This window comes from Bos taurus, chromosome 26 (genome assembly GCF_002263795.3).
Source record: "Bos taurus isolate L1 Dominette 01449 registration number 42190680 breed Hereford chromosome 26, ARS-UCD2.0, whole genome shotgun sequence".
NCBI lineage: Eukaryota > Metazoa > Chordata > Mammalia > Artiodactyla > Bovidae > Bos > Bos taurus.
In genome coordinates, this window is record NC_037353.1 from 23,043,021 (window position 1) to 23,057,956 (window position 14,936).

The following is a 14,936-nucleotide window of genomic DNA, read 5'->3' on the forward strand; positions in this document are numbered from 1 at the left end:
ATCCCGATTCGCTTGACCCCTGAAAAGGTGCTTCCTCTCCAGGGCCTCGGTTTCATCTTTAAAGTGGATTGACGGAACAGACCTGTCCACCTTGCAGAGGTGCCTGAAACCCTGGTAATGGATGGGAAGCAGTTTTCGTTATGAAGAGGCAGGTGAAACGGTTGCACGAAGGGAGAATGCAACCCTGCTAAGGCGGGTGTGAGGGTGGGGGAGCTCTAGGGACAGCAGTAGCCCTCTGCGTCTTTCACACCCTCCCTGACAATGGATGATGGGGAAAGCACTGCTCCAGATGTTCCCTGGAGCGGACTCTGAACTAGGATCTGGGGACGCGGTGAGAGGACGACCCACAGTCTGAACCGAGAGGTCTGAGGGGCCGCTGCCCTTGGGCGGGCCCAATCTTAGACCCCACAACTAAATCCCCAGACCAACGCCAGGCCAACCAAGAAGCAATATTCTTGGTGGGCCGACCTGAACATTTACTCTTCTCAGGATTCCAGACCTCCCGGGTAAAGGAAAGGGACCTAGCTGGAGATATAATCCTTCTCGCCTCCAACATTTCTCCCCAAAAGGCGTAAACCCGTTCCAAATCTTCTGGGAGTGGAAGGGGTTGAATAGCTCTGTACCTCACAATCAACCAGGGATGGGAGGTTTGGGCAAATTTGCTTCATTAAGGAACATAAATTCTAACTTTGCCCCTTCAATTCATTCACTAATTCTTGGATATCCACTCCGTGTCAAACAATGAGAGCCTGGACAGTTTCTCCCCATTTTTCAAACTCGCTAAACGCGACCAGAGGGCAGAGAAAGCAGGCCCAGAACCTTAGAATCTTGGCCCCGCCCCTTATACATTTGACTTTGCCTGCTCCTCCCATCACTTCACTTAGACGCGGCCACTGGCCCAAAACGAAAAAAGTCAGTCTCTGCTGAACCATCGTATTCTTCAGCCTCCAGTCTCAAGCCCTATAGCGGAGAAAGCGAGGTCTCAGTTTACACCACCGGTCTGTTCCGCCTTCGGTTTCGGGATCCATCCGGAACGCTTTCAGATAGGAGCCTCAGTGAGCCGGCACTCGATTGAATCGGTCTGTCTCTGTAGCGCAAGAAGGCGGGTTTGCTGCGCCTGCTCCAAGGCCACAGCGAGAAGACCTTACTGCGCACGCGCAGTAGGCAGCCGATGGAGCCACCGATGGACCCGTCCGGAGGGGAGCAAGAGCCCGGAGCCGTCAGGTACCTAGCACCGGAGGGGCCGAGAGAGGGAAGAAGGGCCTGGGGGAGTGGAGCTGAACCAGGGCCGGGCCTGGGGGCCGCTTTTAGGAGCCTAGGCTCAGGAGCATAACGGAGGCGGACTCGCAGGTAACAGTGACCCGGGGACGCCGCCGCCAACGCCCTTTTACCCACAGGCTCCTGGATTTGCCCTGGGAAGACGTGCTGCTCCCACACGTCCTGAGCCGGGTGCCGCTGCGCCAGCTGCTCTGGCTGCAGCGCGTCAGTCGGGCTTTCCGGGCGCTAGTGCAACTGCACCTCGCCCGGCTGCGCCGCTTCGACGCCGCTCAGGTGAGCCTGGGGCTGGAGCCCCGCCCCCTTCTGGATACTGCCCCCCCCGCCCCCCGCCACCCCGCGCGCGCCCCGCCCCCACCCCCCAGTCTCCAGCCCGGAACATCCAGCCCCCAGACCCCAGCCCCTCTGTCTACCCTTCCAGATCGCCCGTGGGCCTCTAGGAATGCCTGGGAAGCGATCCACCCAGCGAGAAGTACTCTCAATGGGGGAGTACCAGGGATCAACTTGAGGGCGCGTAGGGTCTCTCCTGGGAGGGCAGGTGCCAAGCCCCGAGGGCAACCTGCTGCCAGGAAAGAACTCCTCAGGGGCGAGTAGGCAGAGTCCTCCCCCGGGAACAGCTGAGAGTCGAGGTGCCTCCCCGCCCATAGGTGGGTCCGCAGATTCCACGGGCCGCATTGGCCTGGCTGCTGCGGGACGCCGAGGGGCTGCAGGAGCTGGCGCTGGCGCCGTGTCACGAATGGCTGTCGGACGAGGATCTGGTGCCGGTGTTGGCGCGGAATCCGCAGCTGCGGAGTGTGGCGCTGGCCGGCTGCGGGCAACTGAGCCGCCGCGCGCTGGGGGCGCTGGCCGAGGGCTGCCCCCGCCTGCAGCGCCTTTCGCTCGCGCACTGTGACTGGGTAGATGGGCTGGCGCTGCGCGGCCTCGCTGACCGCTGTCCGGCCCTGGAGGAGCTGGACCTCACCGCCTGCCGACAGCTCAAGGATGAGGCCATCGTATACCTGGCGCAGAGGCGCGGCGCAGGCCTTCGCAACCTCTCCCTAGCGGTCAACGCCAATGTAGGGGATACCGCCGTCCAGGAGTTGGCTCGGAACTGCCCGGAACTCCAGCACCTCGACCTAACAGGGTGCCTCCGCGTCGGAAGCGACGGTATCAGGTACCTGGGCCTGGGGTCGGTGAGATGGGAGAAGAGCGATCGCTTAAGTCTCTGGGGATAGAGGCGGGCTGTAGTTGGCAGAACTGGGGTTTCTGGATCTTTCTACTAGCACGGAACTGCATTCTGAACAGGAAGTGCCTCCAGGAATACCTAGGCCAGAGATCCCATAGTTGAAAAACTTTACTGAACTCGTATTTACACCTTGGGAGATTTCAGAAACAAAGTCAGATTTCTGGCTATTCTTCAACAAGGGGAAAACCTTGCAATCCTGGGGCATGAAGTCTCTGGTTCACTGGAGGCATTGAGTGTATTGACCTCAAATTAGGCCCCTTCGGAGGGAAGCATGCCACAACTGGAGGAAGACTGGGCTCTGCTGGCTCCCCCACCGCGTGTGTAGCGGCTTCACGCCCTTTGCCTCCCCCTGCTCCTCCCCCAGGACTTTGGCAGAGTACTGCCCTGCGCTGCGCTCGCTGCGGGTGCGGCACTGCCACCACGTGGCCGAGCCCAGCCTAAGCCGCCTGCGGAAGCGCGGTGTGGACATCGACGTCGAGCCGCCGCTGCATCAGGCCCTGGTACTGCTGCAGGACATGGTGGGCTTTGCACCCTTTGTCAACCTGCAGGTCTGACCCGCCTGCCGATGGGCACAGCTGGACTGTGTGGCCGGGGCCTCATTGCGAACTGTAAGGAAATTGAACTGTGGGGGCCTCCGGTGAGAGGCCAGTGCCCGGCCCCACCCTAGAGCTTCAAATAAAGAGCTTTTTACCCCCTCTTGCCTGGTGCCGCTGCCCTATTGGAGATAGGGGATGTAAAGTTGGGAGAGACACAGTATTCCAGCACCCCAGCTATGAAATGACCAGAATGCACTCACATCTTCCTGGGGCTACCTTTACTGTGCCTGTGGCAGCTCCAAGAGGAGGTTAACACAGTAGAGCAAGGAAGTTGGGAAGGAAGGGGGACAGGAGTTAGGGCGGGCCCTGTGTCGTGTGTAGGGCTCCTGCATCCCTCTGGGATCTGTGCCTAGATGGCTCGGGCAGAGTCTGGCAAGTGCCTCAGTGGAAGCGGTACTTTCTGGCCGGCTTGAGGTTGATGTATGTGGCCTTCATCTCCTCAGCCTCAGGGTTCCGCACATCTTTGAATCGCTCCCCTTTGGTGCTCACTATCTGGTTGTCGATGTATCGGATCAGCTTCTTGGGAGCCTGTCAGGCAATCAGGCAGTGAGCAGCAGAAGCCTGGAGACAGATGTGCCCGCTCCACGACCCCGATTGTCTCACCTCCTTAGGAGCCATAGGACGGTGAATCTTCTGATCCTCTGCACTATCCACCATCATGTACCTGCCAAAAACTGGCTGGGTGAAGCTCTTGCCACCCTGGGAAGACCCCAAAGGTCCCAGCCCTGCCCAGCCCAGACTCACTTCTGCAGGATGAAGGATTTCAGCTCATCTTTTTGGGGGCCTCTGAGACGCCTAGGCAGGTCCTGCAGAGAGAAGCCAGGTGTAGGGCCTAGGGTACCAGCAGGGGAAGCAAATGGGGCTAGGCTAGGGGCAGGGGCTTAACACTAAGCTGGAGCATGGCTGAGGTTACAAGGGGGGGGGGGGGTGGTCTAGCAGAGGTTACCTGGTTGGGGCCATCCCAGGCTGGAGGCCCCTGCTTCCCCTCTACCAGCATCTGCACAGCTTCTTCCAAGTCCCCTCGAGCTTTGGCCAATACCCACTGGGCCTGCTCCACTGAACAGGTGGGGAACACCTCCAGGAGTACGTCCACCCCTGGCAGCAGCTCTTCCTCAGGGCCGGCTGCCTGTGGGCATAAATGTTGACAAAAGGCACTATTTCCTCCTTTCCAGCCCCCCGAGCTCCTTCACTGGTACCCTCCTCTACCAGTACCTCATCTTGGGTGTCCCCAGCAGAAGACATCGTCTCTTCTTTGAGCTTTTCGGGCCGCTGCAGGGGCTCTGGGGAGATAGATACCTGACCTTGGACCTCGGAGCTCTGTGGCTGCACATTCTCTTAAAGGGGCAGAAAGAGCAACAGGTTTGCCAGGGCTTTGGAGGAGGCAGTTTGAGTCACCCAGGGGCCCAATTCCCAGGCTCACCTTTGTTCCTGGCACCACTCAACTGCCCTGAGAGCTTCTGGATCATGTCCCCTATTGTACCCCTGAAAAGACCAGGAGGGTGGTTAAAGGACAACTCTACCACCCTCCACCATCTGCCAGCCCCCCTCGTCCTCTTGGCCCCAGCCAGGCCCCACCTGGGGATGTGGGCGAAGCCAGGCACATAGGCCTCCATCATTTCAGTGAAGGCTTCCATGTCGAAATTCTCCTCTGATGGGCCTGAGGGGCCCAGGTCCCCAAGAACCCCGAGCACATAGGAAAAGATGACATCATCCAAGCCGCTGCAGGAAGGGAAAAGACAAGCCCTGTTAGCCTGGGACTCCAGCTCCTGGCTTCCTGGGGACGATGAGGCAGACCTCAAGCCTGAAGCCTGGAGAGTATCCCACCCTCCCCCTTCCTCAGAGATCTGGTCTCCCCTTTGTTCAACAAGGGTGACGGGAACAGGATGAGAGGCAAGGCCACACCAGCAGATCATACTCAGCCCTTCCACATCTCAGGAACAGGGCTGAGTGCTTCCCACCCCAGTCTCTCCACTGGCCAGGGTCCAGAGTCCTGCCCAGCTACTCCAGCACTGGCCCAAGCATGACCCTTCTAGGAGAGCAGCTCCTACCTGAGGTCGGCCTCTGGGAGGTGCGTCTGGACAAAGGCAAGAAGGGCTGCACTGACAATCCTCTCCAGCTCCATGCTCTCTCCTCTGCTGAAGGGATACAAGATGGAGGCTTGTCAGGCCCTCTTCTGCCTGCCCCTGCCCACCAGGTCCGGGGGCAGCCAGCTCCTCCCTCCTGCCCTGCTGTGGAAACCATTTGTTGAAGTTGCCTGTAGCTTCCAACTCTCTGGTCCTCCCCCGCTCCCTCAAGCAGAGCCACAGCCCCCCCGCCTCCCTCTCTCTCCACCTCCTCCAGCCTGAGACAGGACAGGACACTGTCTCAGGAGAAAGTTTTCAGAGTGGAGGTTTCCCTCCTCCCTCCCCCTGATCTCTCCCCATCTCCCCACCCCACTCCCCAGAAGTAGGCCCAGATCTTCTGGGAAGACGCCAAGGTCTTGAGGTCACATGCCTCCTGGCTGAGGAATCCCATCACTGAGAGGGCCACTGGGCCCCCAAGTCCAGCCACAAGGGGCCCATTGTCCAGCCCCCCAAGGAGCAGGCCTCAGGACTGAGCATAGCCATCCCCCCACCCAGAATGGGCCACCCACCCTTCAGACAAAGGGGCTTTTCTGGCTCTGGGGCCCAGATAGAAGAGGAAGTCTTTCATGAATTCTATCTCCCTGCCTGGTCCTTGCCCTCCAGCAGCTTGGGGCTATCTACAGAGGCTGTCCATTCTCGTTCCCAAGGCCTACGACGTCCTAGAAGATCTGGCCTTTGCCTACCTTCCAACCTCACCACTCCCTCCTAGCTCACTCCACCAGCATCCTTGGGGTCCTTCAAACTCGCCCAGCTTCTTCCTGCCTATCTCTTCCAGATATCCACATGGCTCATCCCCTCACCTCTGCCAGGGCTCTGCTCAAATGCTGCCTCCAGAGAGACTGTCCCTGACTAACCTACCAAAAATAAGCATTCCCCATACTCCCCAATCTCTTTCTCTGCTTTATTTTCTACATGGCATATACTACAGTTTAATGTTATTTTTATGTTTATTTGCTTATTGTCTCTCCTCCCCCATAAAACATAAGCTTCAAGAAGAGGGAGTTGGGAGGGACTTTGTCTTATCCTTTGGTATAGCCCTAGCACTTAGAGTGGAGAAGGAAATGGCAGCCCACTCCAGTGTTCTTGCCTGGAGAATCCCAAGGACGGGGGAGCCTGGTGGGCTGCCGTCTATGGGGTCACACAGAGTCGGACACGACTGAAGTGACTTAGCATAGCACTTAGAGGGAGAAGGCAGTGGCAACCCACTCCAGTACTCTTGCCTGGAAAATCCCATGGATGGAGGAGCCTGGTAGGCTGCAGTCCATGGGGTCAATAAGAGTCGGACACGACTGAGCGGCTTCACTTTCACTTTTCACTTTCATGCATTGGAGAAGGAAATGGCAACCCACTCCAGTGTTCTTGCCTGGAGAATCCCAGGGACCGGGGAGCCTGGTGGGCTGCCATCTCTGGGGTCGCACAGAGTTGGACACAACTGAAGCAACTTAGCAGTAGCAGTAGCACTTAGAAAAATGCCTGCACTTAGTAGGTGCTTGATAAATACTTATTGACTTGTTTCAATCCTGCTTACATGCTTTTGACTCCATAAAGTCTGTATTTGGTAGTCAAGAACATACAGGTGGCAACAAACTGCTCCAGATCCACAGGTCCAAATGTCAGCTTATCCCAGTTAGAAGACTCAGGAGAACCTACCCCCAATTCACCATATCCTTTCTGTCTGTGTATACCTCCTCCAAACAGGTACCTCCTCCTGTTTCACTAGCTGACACAACTTGCTCAGCTGCCAAACCTGAACTTGGGGGTTACCCAGAGCCTCACCCTCTCTCAACCCCACCTGCTGCAGTCAGTCAGTCACCAGGTCCCGGTCAAGTCTGCTGCCTTATTATTCTCCATGCTAGCCACTTCTCCCCAGCTTCAGTCTGGCTTCTGCTCCAACATCTCTACCAAATCTTCTCAGGCTAAGGTCAGGAGTTACTGTTTTCAGGTTTTGGTCTAATTGTTTTTGTTGTTTAGTGGCTAAGTTGTGTTCAACTCTTACGCAACCTCATGGACTATAGCCCTCCAGGATCCTCTGTCCATGTGATTTCCCAGGCAAGAATACTGGAGTGGGTGGCCATCTCCTTCTCCAGGGGATCTTCCAACTCAGGGATTGAACCCACATCTCCTGTGTTACAGGCAGATTCTTTACTGCTGAGCTCCTGGGAAGCCCTAATTGGTCTAATTAGGTTGAACCATATGAATTTGCCAATATCCATTTTTTATCAAGAAAGAGAGAACGGCCATTTCTTATACTGTCACCTCATATTTGCCCTTTCAGCAGCATCAGTATTGGTCTAGGAGGCATCACGTCCTCCTGTTTCTCTTCCACCTCCCTAGCCATTACTTCTCAGGCCATCCCTGCCCCCTCTCCTCTTTTTCCCCTCTAACTGTGGCAGCAAAGCTCAGGCTCAAAGCTGCTTCTCCTCTTTCTTCAGTCTGCACCCTCTGTCTCTGGAAGATCTCATCTGGGCCCACATCTTCTTGTTCCAACTCCATGTCACCAATTCCCAAATGTCTAATTCTCTAGTCCAGCCTCCTCCTCTGAGCTACACACTTGTACATCTATCTCTATGACACCTCCACGGGGATGACTTAACGTGTTCCAAACTGACATTCTCCCAAGTTGTCTACTCCTCCAAGGCTGTCCCTGTCCCCTGTGTATACCTGTCCATGTACCCAGCTGTTCCTGCCATAAGTCTGAGACCAGATGCTGTGAGGATCCCTGACACCATCCTACCGTCTGCCTTCCCACATCCAATCAGTCACCAAGCCCTGACCATTATCTCTCAACATATCTACTTCTCTCCATCTCTCCTCCCACTGAGCTCCATCTCTTGCCTTAACTGCAAGTTTCCCAGTCGTTCTCCTGACCACCATCTTTCCGCCAACAACCTATTTTCCACAAACATCATGGCTGTACAATCTTTACAAAAAATCATGTTCTTCCTGCATAACATCTATCCATGATTTCCTGTTTCCAGATTAGTCCAGATTCTTTTTGTGGCCCTCAGTTCAGGGCCTTATTCCTGCCTCTGTCTCTCCAGCCGTCATGTACCACTGCCCGCCCCCCTCCCCACCCAGATCACTCCCCTCCACCCTGGCTTGCTTTCACCTTGCCAGCACTCCAGCTTTTTCACAGCAAGAGTCTCTGCATGAACTGTGTCCTCTGCCTGGGTAACCTGCTGCGTCCACACCTTCACTTGCTAACTCCTCTTACCTCTCAGGTTTCATTTTACAGTTTCCTTCAAGGGATGCTGTTCCTGACCCTCTAGAACTGGTTTGGTCTCTATCTTACACCATTACTGCCGACTACACTTTTCCTTATTTAGCAACACCTTTTATAGCTATAATTTAAAAAATTACTGGGGCAATGTGTAATGATTCTTCCACTTGCTTCATGAGCGTAGAGACTACACACCTGGTTTACTGATCAATGTACACTCAACAAAGTTACTTCCCACTTCACAAATGAAGAGATTGAAGCTCAGTGGGTTTAATGACTTGCCCAGAGTCACCTGGCTTGACTGTAGTAGTCAAGAGATAAATCCAGGACTTTCTAGTTGAGTGTATATTCGAGGGGCTACTTTGGGAATAGGAGGATGTCAAGACCTCCAATTGGGTTGAGATAGGGCTGCCATCTATGATCACAGTTCCCTGGTCCCCTGTCTGGTAACACAGAGTTGCTGTGACAGTACAGGGTCACTTGGGACAGCAGAACTGAGAAGCCCTATCCTACCAGGGGAGGCCAGCCTCTTGCTTCAGACCCTAGTATGGGCCTTGGCGAGGAGTGTAACTGCTCAGACCAGGCATACCAGATCCATCATGCTGCTCCCCCAAGAAGTCAGCCCCCTGTGGAGACCAACATCCACCCCAGGTTATACCACTCCTGGCTGCTAGCAGTTGTCTGCCAACCTCTGCGAGGACCAAGGTCCATGGATGCTGCATGAAAGCTTCTAGGGAAGAAGCTCTCAGGGATGTGGCTGATGCCTAGCTTCTAGCCAAGGTCCAAGAAGTTATTCATGGGAAACACCTCACTGTGCTCAAATAAAAGTCTTCCTGCCCTGAGCTTTTGCTCTGGCTTGTTTCCTAACAGAATGTCCCCCTTCCTCCTGTTCTTGGGCTGCCCAAACTTTCCCCAGCCTTCAAAGCTTGCCAGTTCTTTCTTTCACCCTTCTCCACCCCTTAGGCTTCACTGGCATTCCTTTCCTACCCAGCACCTTCTCCTAATATTTCTCCTCATAGTCCCTAAGTTGGGGAAGCTGCAGCCCAAACAGCCAGGCTTCTCCAGGGTCAGAACAGGATTTCCCCAAGACTTTTCAAATTCTGGATATAGCCCTCAGAACCCCATTACATGCTGGGGGCTCCAAATCAGGGTTCACTGGTTAGTTGCACCCATGAAATGTGACTGACATCCTATTGTGAGTCTTGTTTGAATACCTCTAATGAAGGTAATAATATTTAGCATTTACTGACTGCTTACAGGGCTTCCCAGGTGGCACTAGTGGCACTAGTGGCACTAAACAAACAGAGGTGGGTTCGAGCCATTGGTCTGGAAGATCCCCTGGAAGAGGGCATGGCAACCCACTCCAGTATTCTTGCCTGGAGAATCCCCTGGACAGAGAATTCTGGTGGGCTGCAGTCCATAGGGTCGTATAGGGTCACACAGAATCGGACACAACTGAAATGACTTAGCACTCATGGATGACTGCTTAAGATCTGCCAGGGATTGTTCTGTGCTCTTTACATGTATTAACTTACCTAATCCTCACAATTACCCTAACATATAGATACTAATATATCATATTATCCCATTTACCCAAAAGGAAATGGACACATTGTGAGGTTAAGTAACTTGCCCAGGGTCACAAAGGAAGTTAATGGCAGCTTTATACCCAGGCAGTCTGGCTCCAAAACCTTCACTGTTAACCACCATACTACACCACCTTTCATGATGCAAAGGGTCTGTCCCCAACCTATGTTCTGATCCTCCTCTCCTGCTTGGCTAGGCCTCTTGCCTACCTCAGAATCTTTGCTCACACCATTCTCCCCACTCAGAATGTCTTTGCCCCTTTGCCGACTCACTTCCCCTTTGGAGCCAACAATGACTGCCCCATCCTCACTGGCCAGGTGGCCTGGGAGCATCTCCGGGAGCGCACAGCCCTGAACTCTCCAGATGCTCCATAATGCCTCCTCCCCTCCCCAAACAAATTTAAGTGAAACTGGGGAAAGAAGTACTATGTTGTTCCTTTCAGGTGGGGATGTGCCCCAGGTGGAGGGAGACCAGTAGGCCATGTGGGAGGAGTCCTGGGAAGCGGAGTGGAAGAAGCCCCGGGCATCGAGAGTCTAGAAACGAGGTCTTCACTGCTTCTCCCAGATTCTATGAAGCCCGGCTCCTGGGGCCCTGGTACACAACGCAGGTTCCAGAGGACATCATAGTCCCCTGACCCTCAATGCAGCTCTTAGAAGCACCAAGGGGATCGAGGGGTATACGGGACTCCGGCATCCAAAATCAGGCGGGAGTATAAATGCGGGGTGATGGGAGTACAGGAAGTGGGGCCACAATGATGGCCGACCCCTGAAGCAGCAGCTCCCTAAACGAGCTAGCGGGATACCCCTAAGCATCCAGAATAGCGGGCCCGAGGGCACATGGATGTGCTTGCGGCCCTGGGGGACACGATGAGGGAGGCCTGAGCAAGCTAAAAAGCGCCTTAATACAGGCTACGGCGAGACTCAGAGATGGGGGTCTGGCGGGCCCCGGGGGTACCGTGGGGAGACACACAGGACGGGTACCCTGGGTCAATGCTCTCCGCGACTCTTCCAGCCCTGAGTCGGGGCCTGGAGGGGGAATCACCTGCTCCGTCGGGCGCCGCCGGCGACTTGTCCCGCGCGGTGCAGCTCGCATGCCCCCAGCCCCACCAACGAGATCAAAGGCGGGGCCCAGAGCGGTTCACTTCCAGAAGCGCTGTGGTGGCCATTTTTAAGAAGGGCAATTGCCCACAAGTGGGCGGGGCTTCTGTTTCCAGTCCCATTTGTCTCAGGGTTTTGGACGGGTTCTCGCGGCGGCCATTTTTTTTTGAGGGTAGGGAGGAGTTAGGCATGAAGATTACGCCATGGGTGGAGTCTCACCGACTGACTGTATGCCCTCCTAGTTCCTTGTCTGCCCAGACCAAGGACGTTTGGCCCAACCCAGTGTATTCCCATCCACCTTATTTCCGAGCCCCCCAAATCTCGCTCAAATCCTGTATCTTCCCCTCGACTTCTCCTTGTTTTTCCCGTCTTCGCACAAACCCGTGGCTCACTGGTTGATTCTGGTGGCCCCTATACTCCCAGACCTGGTGTTCCCCAAATCCCACTGTCTCTCCTCCTACGTGTCCAGTCCAGATTCAAGCCCTGTCACCCATCAAAAATAATCAGCCTAAATTCATTCCCATGCTGAAGAGAAGCATTTGGGACAGCAAATTTTGCTCCCTATGTCAGCAAATAGGAGGAGGTCTTTGATGTTGTCATAGGGCATGGGAACTCCCCATTCTGGTCTCCCAAGTCTATTTAATTAAGGCTTCTGTTTATCAATTTTTATATAGGCCACACGTTGCCCAGATAACTCTTAAGTACTGACTTGCCCGCCATGCAAGTGTGTGCATGTGTTTCGGGCTCCTTGTGACCCCATGGACTGTAGCCCCCAGGCTCCTGTGTCCATGGAATTTTCCAGGCAAAAATAGTGGAGTGGGTTGTCATTTCCTCCTCCAGGGGATTTTCCAAACCCAAGGATCGAACCTGCGTCTCCTGTATTGGCAGGAGGATTCATTACCACAAAGCCACCAGAGAAGACTATATCTGCCCCTATGCATTCTCTTAACAGCTATGTCTCCCCAAGATTAGGGTGGCTACAGGGCCTAAGTTTGGGTGGTTTGGATGGGGGAAGGGGCAGCAGGTGCTCTGAGGACCCACCTGAGCTCAGATGCAGGATGCCTGCAGGCCAGTACCTCAATGCCCATGTTGGCAGGGCTCCTCATTTAGGACAGGATGGCTGAACCCCAGTACCCAGTAAAGCCCCAGCTTCCTCTTTCTGTTCCTGCTACCTCAGCTTCCCGGTGCTATCCAGGGGGGAAGTCCAGAGCCTTCCCTTCCCAGAAGTCCTTCAATGTGTCATGATGGAAGGAGTTCCATTCAAGAATGAGCTCTCCCATTCCCAGTCACGAGGCTGAGCCTCTTTTCAGGTCTAGTCCCCCTGTAAGGTGCTGGGGGCCCAGAGATTGTCACTATGCTGAGGAGCTCATGGTCCAAGGTAGAAAGTCCCATTCTCTATTTCCTAAGGACAGAAGCAATGCCATAATATGGAGAAAAAGAGGATCACCACTCCCTATTCCAGTCCTGTCCCTCACTTCAACCTCCCACCTCCCCACCAGGATTCTCTGGCCTCAAAGTGAGCAAGATGTGGGCTGCTGGGGAAAGAAGGAGGGAGCACTTTGGCGTCGCGTCTCCCATAAAAGCTCTGCTGCTGCCAGCCTGGTGCTGCTGGGGTTAATGAAGGGTGGGGTGACAGCCACTTTGAACTCTGGCCAAGCAGGCCCCTGGGAAGGAGGTGATGGATGGCTGCCAGGCCTCTAAAGACTAAGCCGTCGCTCCCCTCCCCCAGCCCCCAGTCCGTCCTCCTCTCCCCTCCATTGCACAATACTGATGCCTCTTCTCTCCCTACCACCCCCATTACAGGAATTTCCAGGTTTCCTCAGTAGAGCTGTCCCTGGTTCCAAGCCCAAGACCCTGGCGACCATCCCTGAGACTGTACCTTTCCCCCTTCCCAACAGCCTGTTTCTTGAATGGCAGTGGATGTAGCTACTTATCATGGGAAAGAACTTCTTGAGGTTTTGGGGAAAGACCATTTAGGGGGAGCCCCTCAATTCCCAGCTCAGATTCTGGAGGGTCTCAACTCTGTGCAGTAAGAGTTGGGTTCTGGAATCAGAGGACAGACGGTGGGCTGGGGAGAGGGCCCACCACAGACACAGGGACACATACAAACCATAATCAGGAGCTCCAGGGAACACTAGTCCCATGCGACATTCACACTGCCTGGGCCTTAAGCCCCTGATTTTTCTGTTCCCTCAGGTCTCAGTATCTTTCCACGGAATGGGAATAAACTCCACTCATGCTTTGGATGCAGCTTGAAGCCACATGATGTAGAAGGCGGTAGACTGATACCCCCTTCCTCCCCATTCCATGAGTGAATTCTGCAGCTGATGCTGGGCCTCCTAAGCTGAAGGGGAAAGCTAGAATCTTGTGCTGAAAGCCTCCACTAGCACATCAGCTCCCCACCATTCAATCTCAGAGTGAGGAACTGGGCTTGAATTAGGCAGAAAGGGCAGATTTCCCAGACATTAAGGGCAGAGAAAGAACCCAGGCGGCTGGCTTCAAGGGGTGGGAGGGACTCGTCAGAGACTGAGGTGAGGGAGGGGATGCTTTGAAAGATTGGGGGGCGTGGAGAAGGGGGTCCCCATTCTTGCTTGAGGTCAAAAAGGGCTCTCTGGGCAGGGTGCCCGGCCCTCCCACACCTTCCTCCTTTCTCAGAAGAGCCAGGATGGGGCGGGGGCGGGAGTTGGCTGGGGCGGGGCCTATTTAAGGAGCAGTCTCTGGGAGCATCACTGTAGATCCAGCTCCAGGAGGGAGAGGAGAGGCTTCAAGGGTAAGTGCAGACCTGTTTCTTTCAACTCAAGTTGGGGGTGGTAGTGGAGGGTGGCTCTTGAGCCTGCCGGCCTGCCTTTACCTCTCCAGAGACAGGCTGCAGCTCTGCCCTGAGTGGGAATAGCACCCCCATCCTCAGTTTAACTCTCTAGAAAGTCACAGTGTGTTTCAGGGGAGTCTTTCTCTTCCATTCCCTTATCTATACCAGGTACTTCCTGTCTTCATTTCAGGCGTGTGTGTGTGTGTAGGGGCGCGGGCAGTGGTTTCAGGGAGCTTGGACTCCTGGGCCTCTATCTTGGGGATCCACATTTTGTGGGTCTTGTTTGGCTCAGGAGGCCTGTCTCTAGAGAAATACCCTCTCAGTGTACATGCTCTAGCTTTTCCCCCAGTCCCTTGTCTATCCAGTTCCACCCCTAGGCCCATTGGAGCACATTTGGACAGGGGATGACGGGACCCATTCTGCATGGAATCTCTACCACGGCCCTGAGCCCCCACCCCTCATATCTAATATCAGTATCCTGTTGGAATTGAGAGAACCTTTGCCTCTTCTAGCAATGGACCCCTATTTTCTGCTCCAAGCTCAGACCCTTCCTGGAATAGGAGGAATCTTGAGATCTCAGGTTTCTCACCTGACCCATCCTGGGGATGAGGAAAGATTCACAGAAGAGAGTGCAGGAGGGCAGCATCAAGGTTAAGAGAACTTTGGCCACCTGGCTCTGAGAACTGAATTCCATAGGCTGTGAGCTCTAGCAAATGCCCTAGGGACTCAGTTCTGGTGCCCGGCTGTGCTACACCATCAATACTGAAGTCACGGGGCATCAGCCAGTTGCTGCCACTGGCTCGATCTTTTAATAACTTCAATTCAAGCCACTCTCTTGTCAAAGACTTCAATGGCTCCCCAAAACTCCTCACTTTGCCGTTAAAGTCTTTCAAAGTATGGCCTCCACTTAGCTTTGAAGCCTGATCTTCCACTGCTTCCTGGTTATAACCTATCCTCCAGTGAAACCCTGCTCCTCCCTGCTCCTTCTGCCATGCTTTTACTCA

General features: G+C 54.6%; 2 protein-coding genes and 1 non-coding gene across 8 annotated transcripts; 2 read left to right on the top strand and 1 right to left on the bottom strand.

Moving 5' to 3' along the window:
- Nucleotides 1–1,146: 1,146 nt before the first annotated feature.
- FBXL15 (F-box and leucine rich repeat protein 15) lies at nucleotides 1,147–3,195 on the top strand. Its single transcript, NM_001110077.2, is given in 3 exon segments — nucleotides 1,147–1,224; nucleotides 1,398–2,428; nucleotides 2,865–3,195. Coding segments are annotated over 2 exon segments (525 nt in total). The 5' UTR covers nucleotides 1,147–1,171; the 3' UTR covers nucleotides 1,870–2,428; nucleotides 2,865–3,195.
- Nucleotides 3,196–3,299: 104 nt separating this feature from the next.
- Nucleotides 3,300–11,218, bottom strand: CUEDC2 (CUE domain containing 2). 6 transcript variants are annotated; one of them, XM_024985620.2, is made up of 9 exons: nucleotides 11,068–11,218; nucleotides 5,145–5,228; nucleotides 4,672–4,815; nucleotides 4,517–4,578; nucleotides 4,309–4,376; nucleotides 4,043–4,222; nucleotides 3,841–3,902; nucleotides 3,700–3,760; nucleotides 3,300–3,624 (listed from the first exon to the last, which is right to left on the bottom strand). In XM_024985620.2, exons 2-9 carry the CDS (start codon nucleotides 5,216–5,218, stop codon nucleotides 3,478–3,480), a joined length of 798 nt encoding a protein of 265 aa, XP_024841388.1. In that variant the 5' UTR covers nucleotides 5,219–5,228; nucleotides 11,068–11,218; the 3' UTR covers nucleotides 3,300–3,477. The 6 variants fall into 6 exon arrangements, with proteins under 6 accessions (XP_024841388.1, XP_024841384.1, XP_024841387.1 ...); XM_024985616.2 differs by having other exon boundaries at nucleotides 4,309–4,430; XM_024985619.2 differs by having other exon boundaries at nucleotides 5,145–5,231.
- Nucleotides 11,219–14,584: 3,366 nt separating this feature from the next.
- On the top strand, nucleotides 14,585–14,690 carry MIR146B (microRNA mir-146b). Its single transcript, NR_031033.1, has one exon. It is a non-coding gene; the product is annotated as a microRNA mir-146b (primary transcript).
- The last annotated feature ends 246 nt before the right edge of the window (nucleotides 14,691–14,936 follow it).